The sequence below is a fragment of the Bufo gargarizans genome, chromosome 4 (assembly GCF_014858855.1).
Source record: "Bufo gargarizans isolate SCDJY-AF-19 chromosome 4, ASM1485885v1, whole genome shotgun sequence".
NCBI classification, from domain to species: Eukaryota; Metazoa; Chordata; class Amphibia; order Anura; family Bufonidae; genus Bufo; species Bufo gargarizans.
This window is the reverse complement of record NC_058083.1, coordinates 103,741,074-103,757,594: the sequence shown is the minus strand read 5'-3', so window position 1 is coordinate 103,757,594 and position 16,521 is coordinate 103,741,074. Positions and strand designations below refer to the sequence as shown.

The window sequence follows — 16,521 nt, the reverse complement described above, 5'->3', positions numbered from 1 at the left end:
TTACCCGCAGCTGCTGTCATCTTATATACGGATGGAGTAGAGTTAACACTCCTGTTTTCTGAGATTTCTAAGTTGTGTTATCTAATCTAAGCAAACATCTTCACTTGCTTTTTAATGGCTTTTGTCTCAAGATAATGTGATGAGTTAAGAAATTTGAGTTAAGCTGGAGTGCTAACCCTGCTTCATCTGTATTTTTTTTTCTTATTTCTTGCAAGCTTTACAATCTTAAAAATCCCTTGAAATAAAAATTGTCAATTAAATATATTGCAATTTGTATGCATGTGAACATATTCCTGCTGCCAACAAAGAACTGAGGTGTATAATTTTTTTGGGGGGGTTGCACCAATCTGGCGGGGGCCCATTGCTGGAAACATATTCCTGCTACAAACAAAGAACCAGCTAATGTCTGTTCTGACTGAGTTTGCCCCAGCTATGTGTAGGCCTTATACTACACCATTACCATTTACCTGCTGTTGTCTTTCCTGATAAGTGTTGTGGAGCTGTGTGTAGGCCTTATACTACACAATTACCATTTACCTGCTGCTCTCTGTCCTTATGAGTATGGTTGAGCTATGTCTAGGCCTTATACTACACCGTTACCATGTACCTGCTGCTACTGTCTGTCCTGATCCTGCTGAGTTTTGTGTAGGCCGTTTACTCCACCAATACCTTTGCCTGCTGCTGCTGTCTCTCCTGATCCAGATAAGTTTGCCCCAGGACTAAAAGGGCCTTCCTGCAACCTTATAGGTTAAAATTAATCAAAAACATAACTATATCTAAAAATGAAAGCACACGTTAGAACGTAAAGTAATATTTATTAACAATGTTGATGAACAAATATGCCTTTAACGCAACTTTTTGAGTTGATTATGGAGATACAGCAACTCCTGGATCCCCTTACGGTGCAGCTCCTCCAGCTGATGCACCTTCTTATCCAGATGCCGCTGCTGATGTAACCTCCTTTGTTGTTCACATATTATCTTTAGCTGGGCTGTGATCTCCAGCATTGCCCTTTGGTAGGCCTGCTGAAGCTGCATAATTTTTTAATTTATTTCTCTAGTACTGTTAGTATTAAAAAATTTTTTTAAATTACTTTCAATTTAGATTAAGAGGCAATTTGTGCATTGTGTGGAGTATTTGTTAAAGCACTGATGATGATTTACATTACAATTTGTTAATTATATTTATGATGATTATATAGTTGGTTAGTTAGTGATAGTACAATATAGTACAATGTTATTTAGTTGGTTAGTTAGTGCTAGTTCAGTAGAGTATAATTGTATTTAGTTGGTTAATTTGTGATAGTTATGTAAAATATAATGTTATTTAGTTGGTTAGTTAATGGTTTTTATGTAGATTACAGAGTTAGTGTCCAGTGTTGTTGTTTTCTATTATTGTAGTGTGTGTTGTCCCCTAATTTTTTGCCCTTTGCTTATGTACATGTTATGGATACAGAATTATATTGCTACTTGCACATATTTACCCTCCCGTCGGAGGCTCGTGACAACCTCCTCCTCTTTTTCTTCCTCACCAGGAGCTGGGTAAGGGGAATGCGGCTGCAAAGAGGGATCAGCCAATGACAGATTTAGCAAAAGCAGCAAATTTTGTATTTGGCCCAAAATAGGTGTTTTTTTAATAGCAGAATATAACAGTAGTGTCTAATGCTTGTATTTCACACTGACAGATGCAGCAAATGCTGAAAATTTAGTATTTTGCCCAAAAAGGGTGTTTTTTTTTTATGACAGAATAGAACAGTGGCATCTAACGCTTGTATTTCACACTGACAGTTGCAACAAGAGCTGTAAAATTTAGTATTTTGTCTCAAAAGGCTGCTTTTAAAATCCAGAAAATGATTGCAGTATTTCAAGCTTAAATTTCACAGTGACAAATGCTGCAAAGGCCCCAGATGAAGGGTATTGCCAAAAAAGGGGGCTTTTTCAAACCCAGAAAATTATTGCAGTTTTTCAAGTTTAAATTTCACATTGACAAATGCAGCATAAGCTACAGATGGAAGGTACTGCCAAAAAGGGGTGCTTTTTTAAACCCAGAATATGATTGCAGTCTTTCAAGCTTGTATTTAACAATGACAGATGCAGCAAACACAGCAAAATTAGGATTTTGCCCAAAATGGGTGTTTTTTTGATAACAGAATATGACAGCAGTATCTAATGCTTGTATTTCACACTGACAGACGCAGCAAGGGCTGTAAAAGTTAGTATTTTGCCCAAAAAGGGTGTTTTTTTAAACCCAGAAAATTATTGCAGTATTTCAAGCTTCAATTTCTCACTGACAAATGCTGCATAGTCCCCAGATGGAGGGTATTGCCAAAAAGGGGTGCTTTTTAAACCCAGAAAATGATTGCAGTATTTCAAGCTTAAATTTCCCACTGACAAATGCTGCATAGGCCCCAGATGGAGGGTATTGCCAAAAAGGGGTGCTTTATTAAACCCAGAAAATTATTGCAGTCTTTCAAGCTTCTATTTAACAATTACAAATGCTGCAAATGCCACAGAGGTAGGGTCTTGCCAAAAATGGGTGATTTTTTTAAACCCAGAATATAATTGCAGTATTTCAAACTTCTATTTGACTGTCACAAATGCACATATGCTGTGCTGGAGCACTGAACTTGCATAAATGGCCACTGCCACCCATCTAACTAACAGACGGATAAAAGTTATTTTTCTGTGTCACTGGTCTCAGGGCAGGGTAAAAATATTGTGCACTGCACCTACAAAACAAAATCTAGGTATATCGCTGAGTTAACAAGCACTTTTCATTAAAGATTCTTTCCTATTCTCTCCCTCACAGCAGCAGCAGCCTATCCCTACACTAATCAGAGCAGAGTGAGGTGCAGCGCTAGGTGACTCCAACTTATATAGAGGCTGGCTCACATGCTGCACTGGACAATCACAGCCATGCAATTAGTAGGCATGGCTGTGATGGCTTCTAAGGTCACACAAGTTAAACACTTGTTGATTGGCTGCTCTGCAGCCTTTCAAAAAGCACCATTAACTCGCCGAACACCGAATCCGAACCCAACAGTTCAGGTTTACTCAACCCTAGCAAACACCTCTTCCACTTATTCTCACAGAAACAAAGAATCTCTTAAACCTGGTTAACGATTTCAGTTTGTCCATTTGTCTCAAGATGGAATTCAGATGAGTAGGAGAGTTTGATCCCTAATTTGTTGCTAAATTGTCTCCAGAAACGCAGCACATACTGGACACCTCTATCTGAGATAATGGACTCGGGTATCCCATGCAATTTAAGAATTCTGTCGACAAACAAAGCAGCCAATTCTTTGGTGTCAGAAAGTTTATTTAATGGAATCAGATGATACATCTTCGAGAACCTATCAATATACATCCAGACAGCAGTCTTTTCCTGGGAGGGTGAAAGCTCTGTAATGAAATCCATTGAGATGTGGGTCCAAGATCTCTATGGAATGGGCAAGGGGCAAAGTAAACCTGCAGGATGTCTCCTATCACATGCCAAGACAAAGGCAACCACATCTCATGACCAAGTAGGCCACCAGTAGGCTCTGGAGACCAGATGTTTAGTCCCAGCAAAACCTGGATGACCTGCCAGTACAGAGAGAAGATTTGGAGGAACAGTTTAGCAGAGGGAGGGTTACTAGGAGCCAGATTCTGACAACATCATATTTCAGCAGCAGCAATGGGAGAGAATAATATTACTAGTGTTGAGCGCGAATATTCGAATAGCGAATATTTATCGTGAATATCGCAACTTTGCTAATTTGCTAATATTTCAAATATAGTGCCATATATTCGCTATATTGAATATTCGTCATTTTTTTACATCTGAAAACATGATTCCTCCCTGCTTCTTTATTGTGGGTCAATGAGTCATTGGCCCACAAGTAACTTAAGCAGGAAGGAATTATGTTTTCATATGGAAAAAAAATGGCAAATATTCTAAAAAACAAATATATAGCAATATAGCGAATATATTCGTAAAATACACATATAGACTGCAATTTAGCTAATATAGTGCTATAATATTTTTATTAATAGTGTCCATTTTTTCCAAATCTGTAGTTCAGAAAAAATAAATAAGACTATAAAAAAAAAGATTATAGCACTATATCAGCTAAATTGCAGTCTACAGTATATGTCTATTTTACGAATTGCAGTCTAGTAGGTGTATTTTACGAATATTCGCTATATTGCTATAACTTTGTTTTTTTAGAATATTTATCATATTCTAAAACTAGAATATATAGCAATATAGTGAATATTCGTGAAAGATACATATAGACTGCAATTTAGCTAGTATAGCGATATAATCTTTTTTTTATAGTCTTTTTTTCTCTGCTGAACTTCAGATTTGGAAAAAATGTACACTATTAAAAAAAATATTATAGCACTATATTAGCTAAATTGCTGTCTATATGTGTATTTTACGAATATTCGCTATATTGCTATATATTCTTGCTTTAGAATATGACAAATATTCTAAAAAACAAAGTTATAGCAATATAGCAAATATTTGTAAAATACACATAGACTGCAATTTAGCTAATATAGTGCCATATCTACTGCTATATATTCTTTTTTTATCAACTTCGCATTGTGCGATTTTTACATTTAAAATTAATCGCAATCGTGAAAATAATCTCAAATAAGAATATTCGCAAATATGAAACGAATATTCTAGCGAATATTCGCAAAATATCGCGAATTTGAATATGGGACCTGCCGCTCATCACTAAATATTACCAGGTTCATTATCGATAGAATCACAAGTGCCAAAACTAAGTGATACGGCATCCACTTTCACATTATGCGACCCAGGATAAAAAGCAACAATAAAGTTAAACCTAGGTAAAAAAAACAAGGCTCATTGTGCCTCGGATTCCGGCGTTTAGCAGTATCCAGATGAATCAAGTTCTTGTAATCTATAAGCACAGTGATTTGGTGATGAGCGCCCTCTAAGAAGTGTTGCCACTCCTCAAAGGCCCATTTGATGGCCAACAGTTCTCGATTGGAAATATAGTTCCTCTTGGAGGAGGAACATTTTCAGGAGAAAAATAAACAGATGCAAATCAGTAAGGGAAGACAACCCCTGAGATAGTACAGCACCCACTCCTACCTCAGAAGCATTTACCTCAGCAATGAAAGGCTTGGTAACATCTGGTTGAATGAGTACAGGTGCCTGAATGAAACTCTTTTTAAGTGTATCAAAGGTGGACAGAGACTCAGGAGAGCAATGTAGAAGATCTGCCCCATTCCTGGTTAAGTCAGTCAAAGGTTTGACAATTACTGAAATTTTTAATACATTTTATATAATAATTTGCAAACCTGATGAATCATTGAAGGGCCCTGAGAGAGGTTAATCTAGCCCAGTTAACTACAGCTCGCACCTTGCGGGATCCATACAAAAATTTTGTGGTGACAGGATATAACCCAGAAAGGAGACTTCTCACATTTACTTAATTTCACAAACAATTTATGGTCCCTTCATTTTTGGAGGTGATGACCAATCCAGTGGAAAAAAACTAAATATTGTCAAGATATACCACAAGAAACTGACCCAGGAACTTTCTGAAAATATCATCAATGAGGTTTTGGAACACAGCTGGGGCATCCCAAGATATTCAAAATGCCCTGAGGGGTATTGAACGCCGTTTTCCTTTCATCCTCCTCCCACATTCTGATCAAATTGTAGACTCCTCTAGGATCAATTTTAGTAAACCACTAAGCCCTAATAATTTGATTGAATAGATCATGAAGAGAAGAAGGTGGAACTGGTTTTGTTTCGTGATTTTATTTAGCTCCCTGTAGTCACTATAGCGGCGCAATCCACCGTTTTTATTTACAAAAAAAAGAACCCAGCACCTACAGGAGATACAAACTGTCAAATGTGCCCTTTTTCAGACTATCCTGAATATAATCTTTCATAACCTGCCTTTCAGGCCCAGAAAGATTGAAAATTTTGCCATTGGGAAGTTTCGCACCCGGGACAAGTTCAATGGCGCAATCATAGTCCCCAACTTAATAAAAGCTAAACCAGAAACTAATCTTCCCAGTGAAGTCTTGATAAGAGGGTAAAAATTCTGAAGCCACTTAGGAGAACACATCCTGAAAGTCCTTGATAAACACAGGTAGTGTTCCCTCCTCTAGATCCAGCCCAGAGAGCTGGATAGATAAACAATGATTCGAGGACTGAGGAGCCCATTTAGTTTTCTCCCCAGAACTCCAATCAAAGACTGGACTATGCGCTCTCAACCAGGGCAATCCCAAAATGACATCAGCAGACAAGACCCAAGACAGACTCAAAATGAAAATTAACAACATTTGCTGCAGCCCCCGAATCAAACAAAAGCTAAACCTGAAACCGTTCTTCCCAGTGAAGATAATTCCCAGTGAAGATAAATTAACATCACTCAGATACTGAAGTTTTCTGCCCTCGGTCTAGAAGGACAGGATCACAGTTGATAAGTAGGGCTGCCGCAGTAGCAGCATAGACCATTCTTCAGGCAATGTTCCTTCCGCTGCTGAAAAGATAGAGCAGTAATCTTCCACTTGTATGGGCTCTTCGGACTCTACTGGAACCTCTGACACAGAGGCTTGAGGGATCGAGTAAAGGGAACAAGGACAGACAAGGACATATCTTTCCCACTTACATTCCCTAAGATGTGCGTCAAGTCGATTAGCTAGGGACATAGCCTCATCTGGGGAACTTGGGGTGGGATGACTACCTAGAAAGTCTTTCAGAGTATCAGAAAGGCCTAGTCTAAACTGTGACCTAAGAGCCAGGTCATTCCAGCCAGAGGCTGAACACCATAGATGAAATTCAGAGCAGTAATCTTCCACAGGTTCTCTACCCTGATGTAAAGAAAGAAGCTGGCATCATACACAAGACTTAGCATGTGAAAGAAGTGGTCAACAGAAAATAATTTAGGAGAGTTAGGCAATAGCAAAAAATCCCCAGTCTTGAGGGTCCCTCTGAAGCAGGTACATAATGATGCCCACCCTCTGAGCTTCTGTACCTGATGAGTGTGGTCTAAAGTGAAAATAAAGTTTACAACTGTCACGGAAGGTTACAAAATTTTTACGGTCACTAGAGAAGTAGTCAGGAAGCTTAACATTAGGTTCTACCAGCTATAACAATGTGAGGAGGGGGAAACGGTCTAGTGGGACTCTTGCTGCTGGACCATCTCTGCTAAATCCTGAACCAATTTGCGGAACGGCACAAACAGACATTAATATAACTCCCTATTGTTGTCCGCAAAACGCAGACAAGAATAGGACAGGTTATATTTTTTTGGAGGACCATGGAACTGAGCAACGGGTGCTGTCCGCATCTTTTGCGGCCCCATTGAAGCGAATGGGTCTGCATCCAAGCTGCAAAAACTGCGGCTCGAATGCGAACCAAAACAATGGCTGTGTGCATGAGGCCATTAACCTAGAACCCAGCCCACTTTCTCTACCTACTTACAGTTCAAGCCCTAGGTAGCAAGACCACAACTAGTCAATGGTCCCTACACTACTAACGTGCAGAGACAGACAAACACAAACATAAAAAAACAACACAAAAGAACAGTCATATGTAGGGTTGAGCGAACCCGAACTGTAAAGTTTGGGTTCGTACCGAACTTTAGGATTTTTGGAACCCAGACCCAAACCCAAACATTTCAGTAAAAATTTGGGTTCGAGTTTGGTGTTCGGCAATTTCCCGGCACTTTTTGAAAGGCTGCAGAGCAGCCAATCAACAAGCGTTTAACTCTGTGCCCTTATAAGCCATCACAGCCATGCCTACTAATGGCATGGCTGTGATTGGCCAGTGTAGCATGTGACCCAGCCTCTATATAAACTGGAGTCACGTAGCGCTGCACGTCACTCTGCTGTGCTTAGTGTAGGGAGAGGATGCTGCTGGTGATTTCAGGGAGAGAATAGTAGAGAATCTTTGATCAAAACGTGAATCTAACTAAGCGATCTAATTGCACTGTGTTGGGTGGGTGCAGGGCACAATTTTTTTTATCCTGCCCTGAAGTCAGTTAGGTGGGTGGCGGCGGCCATTTTATGCAAGCTCAGTGCATCAGCACCGCATCTGAGCTTTTGGAACATAGAAACCAATCTTTAAAAACAGCACAAATAATCAGTTTTTAAATAAATCACAATTTTTGTTGGCAAATTACAACATTTGGTGCATTTGCAGGCTTAGTCAGTGTGCAATTTAAGCTAGAAATACAGCCATCATTTTCTGGGTTTTAAAAAACACTTTTTTTTCTCCAAAAAAACACTATTTTCCAGATCTGCAAGTGTAAAATTCAAGTTTAATATATACAGCTTTCATATTCTGTTACCAAAAAAAAAAACTTTTTGGGCAATATACAGCATCTGGATTAGTCAGTGTGCAATTTAAGCTAGAAATACAGCCATCATTTTCTAGGTTTTTAAAAACACACTTTTTTGCCAGATTCCACTATTTTTCTGGCCTTGCAGCATCAGCACGTGTGAAATTCCAGGGTTATATACTGCTGTCAAATTCAGTTATTAAAACAAACACCCGTTTGGGCAAAAAAAGTTTATTTGGCAGCCTTTGCTGCATATGTCAATGTGAGATACACCCTTTATATATTTGGGTTATATTCAGATATTTGAAATACCGCCATTTGGTGCACAAATCTTCAATTGAGGCCTAGTCTGGTTCAGGGCGTGTGAGATACACTTTTTAAATACAAGGCTTCTATTCAGGTATTTGAAATACAGCCATTTTGGGCAAGCAAATTTAATTGAGGCCTAGTGTGGGTCAGGCCGTGTAAGATATACCCTGTATATACAGGGCTTATATTCCTCTATTAATAAAACACAATTTTTGGAGCAACATACACAATTTGTCAGGCCTTGCAGCATTAGCACGTGTGAAATTTCAGGGTTATATACTGCTGTCATATTCAGTTATTAAACTAACACCCAGTTTATTTTGCAGCCTTTGCTGCAAATGTCATTGTAGGATACAGCCTCTACATAGTGTGGTTCTATTCAGATATTTTAAATACCGCAATTTGATGCACAAATCTTTAATTGAGGCCTAGTCTGGTTCAGGGCGTGTGAGATACACCCTTTAAATACAGGGGTTTAATTCAGGTATTTGAAATACAGCCATTTTAGGCAAACAAATTTAATTGAGGCCTAGTGTGGTTCAGGGCATATGAGATACACCCTGTACATACTGTTGTTCTATTCTACTATTAACTAAACACCCATTTAGGGCAAGGTCCTAAATTCGAGAAATATGAGGAGAGCGTCAAATAAAGGAAGTCGCCCAGGTCGTGGTGCTGCTCTTGGAGCTCCTGTTGCAGGGAGAGGCCGATCTGTGCCAGCTACACGCACAAATGAAAAGCCTTCCTCAGGTGCGAGTAGGCGACAGAACCTGCAGCGGTATTTGGTCGGGCCTAATACGGCTCTACAAATGGTGAGGCCTGAACAAGTACAGGTGATAGTAGATTGGGTTGCTGACAGTGGATCCAGTTACTTCACATTGTTTCCCACCCAGTCTCCTAATAAAAGACCACAGTTGGCACCTGCAGCCGATTTTCATCAGTCTTTCACCTCACCCCCTTGCAAATCAGCCAAGCAGTCTGAGCCCCAAGTCATGCAGCAGTCTCTTCTGCTTTTTGATGACTCCGTTAGCAGGGTTTCCCAGGGCCATCCAACTAGCCCTGCCCCAGAAGTGGAAGAGATTGCACCGATGCCCAACCACTTATCTTTCAAGATGAGTACATGGGAGGACCATCGCAGCACGTCTCGGATGATGATGAAACGCAGGTGCCAACTGTGCAGACCGACAAGGAAGGCAGGGGTGAAGACTGGGTGGAATATGATGTGGAGGACGATGAGGTCCTTGACTTTACATGGAATCAAGGTCATGCGAGTGACCTATGTTGTTTCGAGGAAGAGGCGGTGGTCGCACAGAGCCACCAGCACAGCAGAAGAGGGAGCAGGGTGCAAAAGCAGAGTGGCCATCCTCTAGACAGTACGCCTGCTACTGCCCACCGCAGAAAGGGACCGAGAACACCAAAGCCAGCTCCAAGGAGTTCCCTGGCATGGCAGTTCTTCAGACAATGTCCTGACGACAAGACACGAGTGGTTTTTCACGCTGTGCAATCAGAGCCTGAAGCGAGGCATAAACGTTCTCAACCTGAGCACAACCTGCATGACCAGGTATCTAAGTGCTAAGCACGAGCTAGAGTGGAGTAGACACCTCAAAAACCAAGAGAGGTCTTTGGCTCCTCCTGCTTCCTTTTCTGCTGCAGTCTCGGCCTCTTCATCTACCTCTGGATGTCGTGCCCAGCCGCCACTATTTTTCCAGGCGAGCCATCCCTTCCCTGCACAACCAAGTGGGGGACAAAATCAGGTGTGCACTGCACAACGCCATCTGTGGCAAGGTGCACCTCACTACGGATACGTGGACCAGTAAGCACGGTCAGGGACGTTATATCTCCATAACAGCACACTGGGTAAATGCAGTGGTGGCTGGGCCTGAGGCGGATAGCAGTTTGGCGCATGTCCTTCCACCACCGAGGATAGCAGGGCACTTAAGTTTGCCTCCTGTTGCTTCCTCCTCCTACTCCGCTTCCTCATCCTCTACCAGCTCCTCATCCGGTCAGCGTAACAGCTTCACCACCAACTTCAGCATATCCAGGGGTAAACGACAGCAGGCTGTTTTAAAACGTATCTGTTTGGGGGACAAACCCCACACCGCGCAGGAGCTGTGGATGGGCATGGAACAACAGACAGATGAGTGGTTTGTGCCAGTGAGCCTCAAGCCCGGCCTGGTGGTGTGCGATAATGGGAGAAATCTTGTAGCAGCTCTGGGACTAGCCGGTTTGACGCACATCCCTTGCCCGGCGCATATGCTGAATTTGGTGGTACAGAGATTCCTTAAAACTAACCCCGATATGTCAGAGCTGCTGCATAAAGTGTGGGCCGTTTGTGCGCGCTTTCGGCGTTCTCACCCTGCTGCTCCCCTGTCAGCACTGCAGCGTAACTTCGGCCTTCCCACTCACCGCCTCATATGCGACGTGCCCACAAGGTGGAACTCCACCTTGCACATGCTGGCCAGACTGTGCGAGCAGAAGCAGGTTATAGTGGAGTTTCAGCTGCAGCACGCACAGGTGAGTCGCTCGGTGGAACAGCACCACTTCACCACCAATGACTGGGCCTCCATGCGAGACCTGTATTCCTTGTTGTTCTGTTTTGAGTATGCCACCAACATGGCCAGTGCCGATAACGCCGTTCTCAGTGTTACTATCCCACTTCTGTGCTCCTTGAAAAAATGCTCCTGGTGATGATGGAAGAGGATGTGGCACAGGAGGAGGAGGAGGAAGAGCGATCATTTTGTAGGGTTTCCGGCCAATCATTCACAAGTGACTCCGAGGGTGGGTTCCTACACCCACAAACACCAGGTACACAATTGTCCAGCCAGGGCACAGTTCTGGAGGATGATGAGGCGGAGGATGAGGAGGAGGAACCATGTTCACAGCAGGGTGGCACCCAGACCAGCTCATGGCCAACACTGGTGCGTGGCTGGGGGGATACAGAGGACACAGACGATACACGTCCCACAGAGGACAGCTTTTCATTGCCTCTGGGCAGCCTGGCACACATGAGCGATTACATGCTGCAGTGTCTCCGCAACGACTGCCGAGTTGCCCACATTCTGCTGATTACTGGATGGCCATGCTGCTGGATCCCGATTACAAGGACAACGTACCGTCCTTAATTCCCTCACTGGAGCGTGATCGTAAGATGCACGAGTACAAGCGCACGCAGCCAGTGTATTATCTGAACGTGTATTTAGCACGGCAGGAGGCATCATCACAGACAAGTGCAACCATCTGTCCACAGCCAATGTGGACAAGCTCACGTTCATTAAAATGAACCAGGCATGGATCCCTCAGTACTTGTCCATACCTTGTGCAGAATAGACATTTATGCCGGCACTAACCAGCCATTGTTATACTGCAGCACAATTGCTCATTCTTGTATTTTGGATATTTCACACTCTTTTAGAGTGTACCCTAATTTAAAAAAATAAAATTAAAACCAAAAAACCTGTGTTGGCTACCTTGTCCTCCTCCACCGCCGCGTCCAGCTACACCGCTACGTCCACCAAACTCCTACTCCATATGGAACTCCACCTCATAAATCTAATGTTTTTTTTATTTGTATGTATTTTATTTTATGTCTTTTCACTACTTTGTCATTTACATTTTCGGGTGAAATTAACCAATTTTTGGGTGTATAGTACCACTGCTATACCTAGTAGACAGGTTAAAAAAATGAAAAAATAGTCAGTTACATTTCCTCGTGAAATTCACCAATTTTTGGATGTGAAGTACCACTGCTATACCTAGTAGACTGGTAAAAAAAAAATCGTCAGTTCCATTTTCTGGTGAATTTCAAAAAATTTGGGGTGTGATGTACCACTGTTATACCTATTAGATCTGTAAAGAAAAAAAAAAAATTGTTACATTTCCTGGTGAAATTCACCGATTTTTGGGTGTGATGTACCACTGCTATACCGAGTAGACAGGTAAAGAAAAAAAAATTGTCTGTTACATTTTCGGGTGAAATTCAGCAATTTTTGCATGTAATATACCCCTCCTCTACCTAGTTGACAGCTTAATAAATTTCAATAATTTTTCTTTAACATTTTCGGTTGACAATAAACATTTTTTTTCTATCATAGACAAGCCGAGGTCAAAAGCATAAACAAATCCAAACGAATTCAAAGACCAGCAACCTAGCTAGTGATCCCAAACAGAATCCAGAACCCGATCGTTCATGATGCGACGCTCATTTAGTCAGAACACTAGCACAAAGGAATAAAGCAGCTGAGCAATCAATCCACTGCTCTCCTCCAGCACATACCCGCTGTGGGAAGAAATAGAGCATTGAACCCTGTTGCTAAGAATGCTATCGCGTCACCCAGGGGCATGGCTTAGTAGCACGTCTCTCTCGGCACAGTAGTGCTGAAGCTGGAGATCTCACCGCTGGAGCCTGGACAGGAAAGTTTGTGACAGTTTGTCTGATGGGGCAGATATTCTTATTGAGCTGCTGTTTACAGATGCAGGGCTACCAAATATGTCTATTTAAAAAAAAAATATATATAAAAATAAATAAATGTATTTGATTTCCTCAATATTATTGATAGGGGAAAATATTCTTTCCCTTTGGAAGAAATCATTTGACAATTTTAAATTCTTACAGGCGTATTAGATTTTCAGCAAATAAAGTTGAAAATAAGCTACAAAAGGTCAAGTCACAAGTCATGGCAACTGCAACATTTTGCAATCCTTGCCACTTTTCACAGTGGTCTATGTTTAACAGCTAAAAGGAAGATTAGATCAGGATTATGGCTCATTTACTATGTGCGGCTTTTGCAAAAGTCACAAAAAAGTCGCAACCCACCCCAGGCAACCGTTCTGGTCTACTTTTACACCTAAAGGTGTAAACCACATTACACTCATGCTACATATATTATTAAGGTGCACCAGTTCATATATCTGGTGCAGGTACAAAAACAACCATAAACAATAAATGACCCCCTATGTCCCCAAATGAGAACCACTTAAAAGCTCCTCAACTATCCTGTTGTCATACATTATATTTCATTTCTTTTAGCAAGAAGATGTTTTAGACACAGAGCTCCCTGAAGATGTATATGACACACAACACCATATACAGCTTGAGGAGCTACTGAAATGTAGCTGCTATGTGTTTTTGTGTTCTATAATAAAATATTTAAAATGTATCTGTATTTGGCAGTGCCGTGGACTTTTCTTGCATATTGCACTTCTATTGTGGATAAACTGTAGGTGGACCCCACATGCAATTAAGCACTCCTCATCTTCAGGCCTCATGCACACGACCGTTGTGTGCATCCGCGGCCGTTGTTCCGTTTTCAGTTTTTTTCCGCGGGCCCTTTGACTTTCAATGGGTCTGTGGAAAAATCGGAAAATGCATCGTTTGGCATCCATGTTTGTGATCCGTGTTTCCAGTCCGTGAAAAAAATATGACCTGTCTTATTATTTTCACGGACAACGGTTCACGGACCCATTCAATTCAATGGGTCCGTGAAAAATCACGGATGCACACAAGATTGTCATCCGCGTCCGTGATCTGTGTCCGTTTTTTCCTATAATTTCAAAGGCATACTTGACTTAGATTTTTTTTTTTCATTTTTCATGTCCGTGGATCCTCCAAAAATCAAGGAAGACCCACGGAAGAAAAAACGGACACGGATCACGGAACAACGGAAACCGTTTTTGCGGACCGCTTAAAAAAACGTCCGTGTGCATGAGGCCTTACCTGGTGCACACAACACTTATATACTTGGGTGGACCATTCCATGTCTTTTAGGAACTCCACACCAAAAAAAAGATGTTTCACTAATTTACTATAATGTGAAAGAATGCACATTTTTGTCCAGTTCCATTACTTACCTGCTTATTGAGAAAGATATAGATAATGGGGTTGTACACAGTACTGCTCTTTGCAAGAATTGAAGGGATGATACTCGCAGAAGGGGGTATGAGTCCAGGTGTCCCGAACGTAGCAATCAAAGCCATTATTCCATAGGGAAGCCAGCAGATAAGAAAGCAGACAACCATTACGATGACCATAATAAGGACCCTCTGTTCTCTGGTACGAGCTGTTCCTTTGGTGACACCGCTGATCTGTAAGACACAAAGCAGAATAAAGGTGGCCATATACATTAGATAGAATTTGGTTCAGCGACAGTTGACCAAACAATCATCTGGTGAACAATCATTTCACAGACACAGCCATAGACATTTCAGCCCGTATTGGCCATTATAATTGTTCAAAATAGCCTTAAAAGTTCAATGAAACTAGGTGATGAATGAAAGAACTCTCTGAAAACATTGATACCCTGGCATCTGTCAGCTAAGACGATAGCTCGTTCTTAAATTTCAGCCAATGGACAATTGTTTTAGTTGGAAGGGTCCGTTTTGATCAACTACCAACAAGTATCTATGCCCAATTTTATACGTTACTTACAAACTCAATAATTTCCAACACATTTTTATCAGAATTCATTAAACATTGCCACTTTCTTGTATTTTCAGAAATGATTTCCATTCTCCCCCATTTTTCCTAACTACTGTCCTGCTCCATATCTTTTTCTCGACATGTGACATAATAGCATGTTGCAATCTAATGATTGAAGGTTGGGTTCCACTTGGGGGCTTAAAAAGTAAGAAAAAAATATTTAAAAAAAAAATAAAAAATTTTTAAATACATAAAAGTTCAAATCACCTCCTTTTCCTCAAAATCAAAATAAACAAAAAATAAACATCATAGGCAACGCCACATCACAAAAAAAAAAAACATACTATTAAAATTGAAAAAAAATGTTTCCCTTAGGCCTCATGCACACTGCCGTGTTTCACGGCCGTATGCGGGCCGTGGAACCGCGGCCTGGATCCCTCCTGAGAGCAGGAGCGCACGGCGTCACTGGTTGCTATGACGCTGTGCGCTCCCTGCTGCCGCCGCAATACAGTGATACACTGGTATGATCTATACAGTACAGTAGTACACTGGTATAGATCATACCAGTGTATTACTGTATTGCGGCGGCAGCAGGGAGCGCACGGCGTCATAGCAACCAGTGACGCCGTGCGCTCCTGCTCTCAGGAGGGATCCAGGCCGCGGTTCCACGGCCCGCATACGGCCGTGAAACACGGCCGTGTGCATGAGGCCTTACAATGAATTGTGCAACGGACCAAAAATCAATATGCCCTATTCGCAATTTTTTTTATCAATTTTTTATTTTTTTCCAGTATTAAAATAACATTGTATCGCCGTGATCATACTGAGTTTACTGAACTGTAGAATGAAGAGCACATGTCAGTTTTACCACATAGTGAATGTCAGAAAATCCATGAAACTGTGACGGAATCGTTTTTTTTTTTTCTTCCAATTTCACCTCTTTTGGAAATTTTTTCCAGCTACCCACTACATCCTTTGCTATATGCCATTAGAAAGTACAACTTGTCTCAAATATTTTTTTTTACACAATAAAAGCACAGAGCTATGGGGACTGGATATTGCGGATGTGCTAGTGGCCATCTAGCAACCCATGTCCTCAGCTCTATACACAAAATCCCGGTGACAGGTTCCCTTTAATAAAAATACCACTATGAGGTTAAGAAACTAATATAAAAACAAATAAAAAACTAAATAAAAACAAATTTATGAAAAACTGAAAACAATAAATAAAAAAGAAACATGCAAACATAATGGGGCATATTTTCTTATCAAAATGCTACAAAAATGTTGAGAAATGTGTGGCACAAAAACTGGCATACATCCCTTTTATGAAGTATTTTAGGTGTTTTCAGGGATTTTACACTGATAGCCTATCCCAGGGATGCCAAACCTGCAAGCCCTTCACCTGTTGTAAAACTACAACTTCCACCATACCCTGCTGTAGACTGTGCAGGAATGCTGGGAGTTGTAGTTCTGC

At 41.3% G+C, this 16,521-nt stretch overlaps 1 protein-coding gene across 1 annotated transcript in view; it reads right to left on the bottom strand.

Annotated features, from left to right (window-relative positions):
• The window catches only part of LOC122935251 (vertebrate ancient opsin-like), a 319,017-nt gene that overhangs the window by 89,730 nt on the left and 212,766 nt on the right, over window positions 1–16,521 (bottom strand). The window contains exon 3 of the mRNA XM_044291013.1: window positions 14,477–14,710. Within this exon, the coding sequence (XP_044146948.1) occupies window positions 14,477–14,710 (234 nt within the window). The remainder of the gene's footprint in view (window positions 1–14,476; window positions 14,711–16,521) is intronic.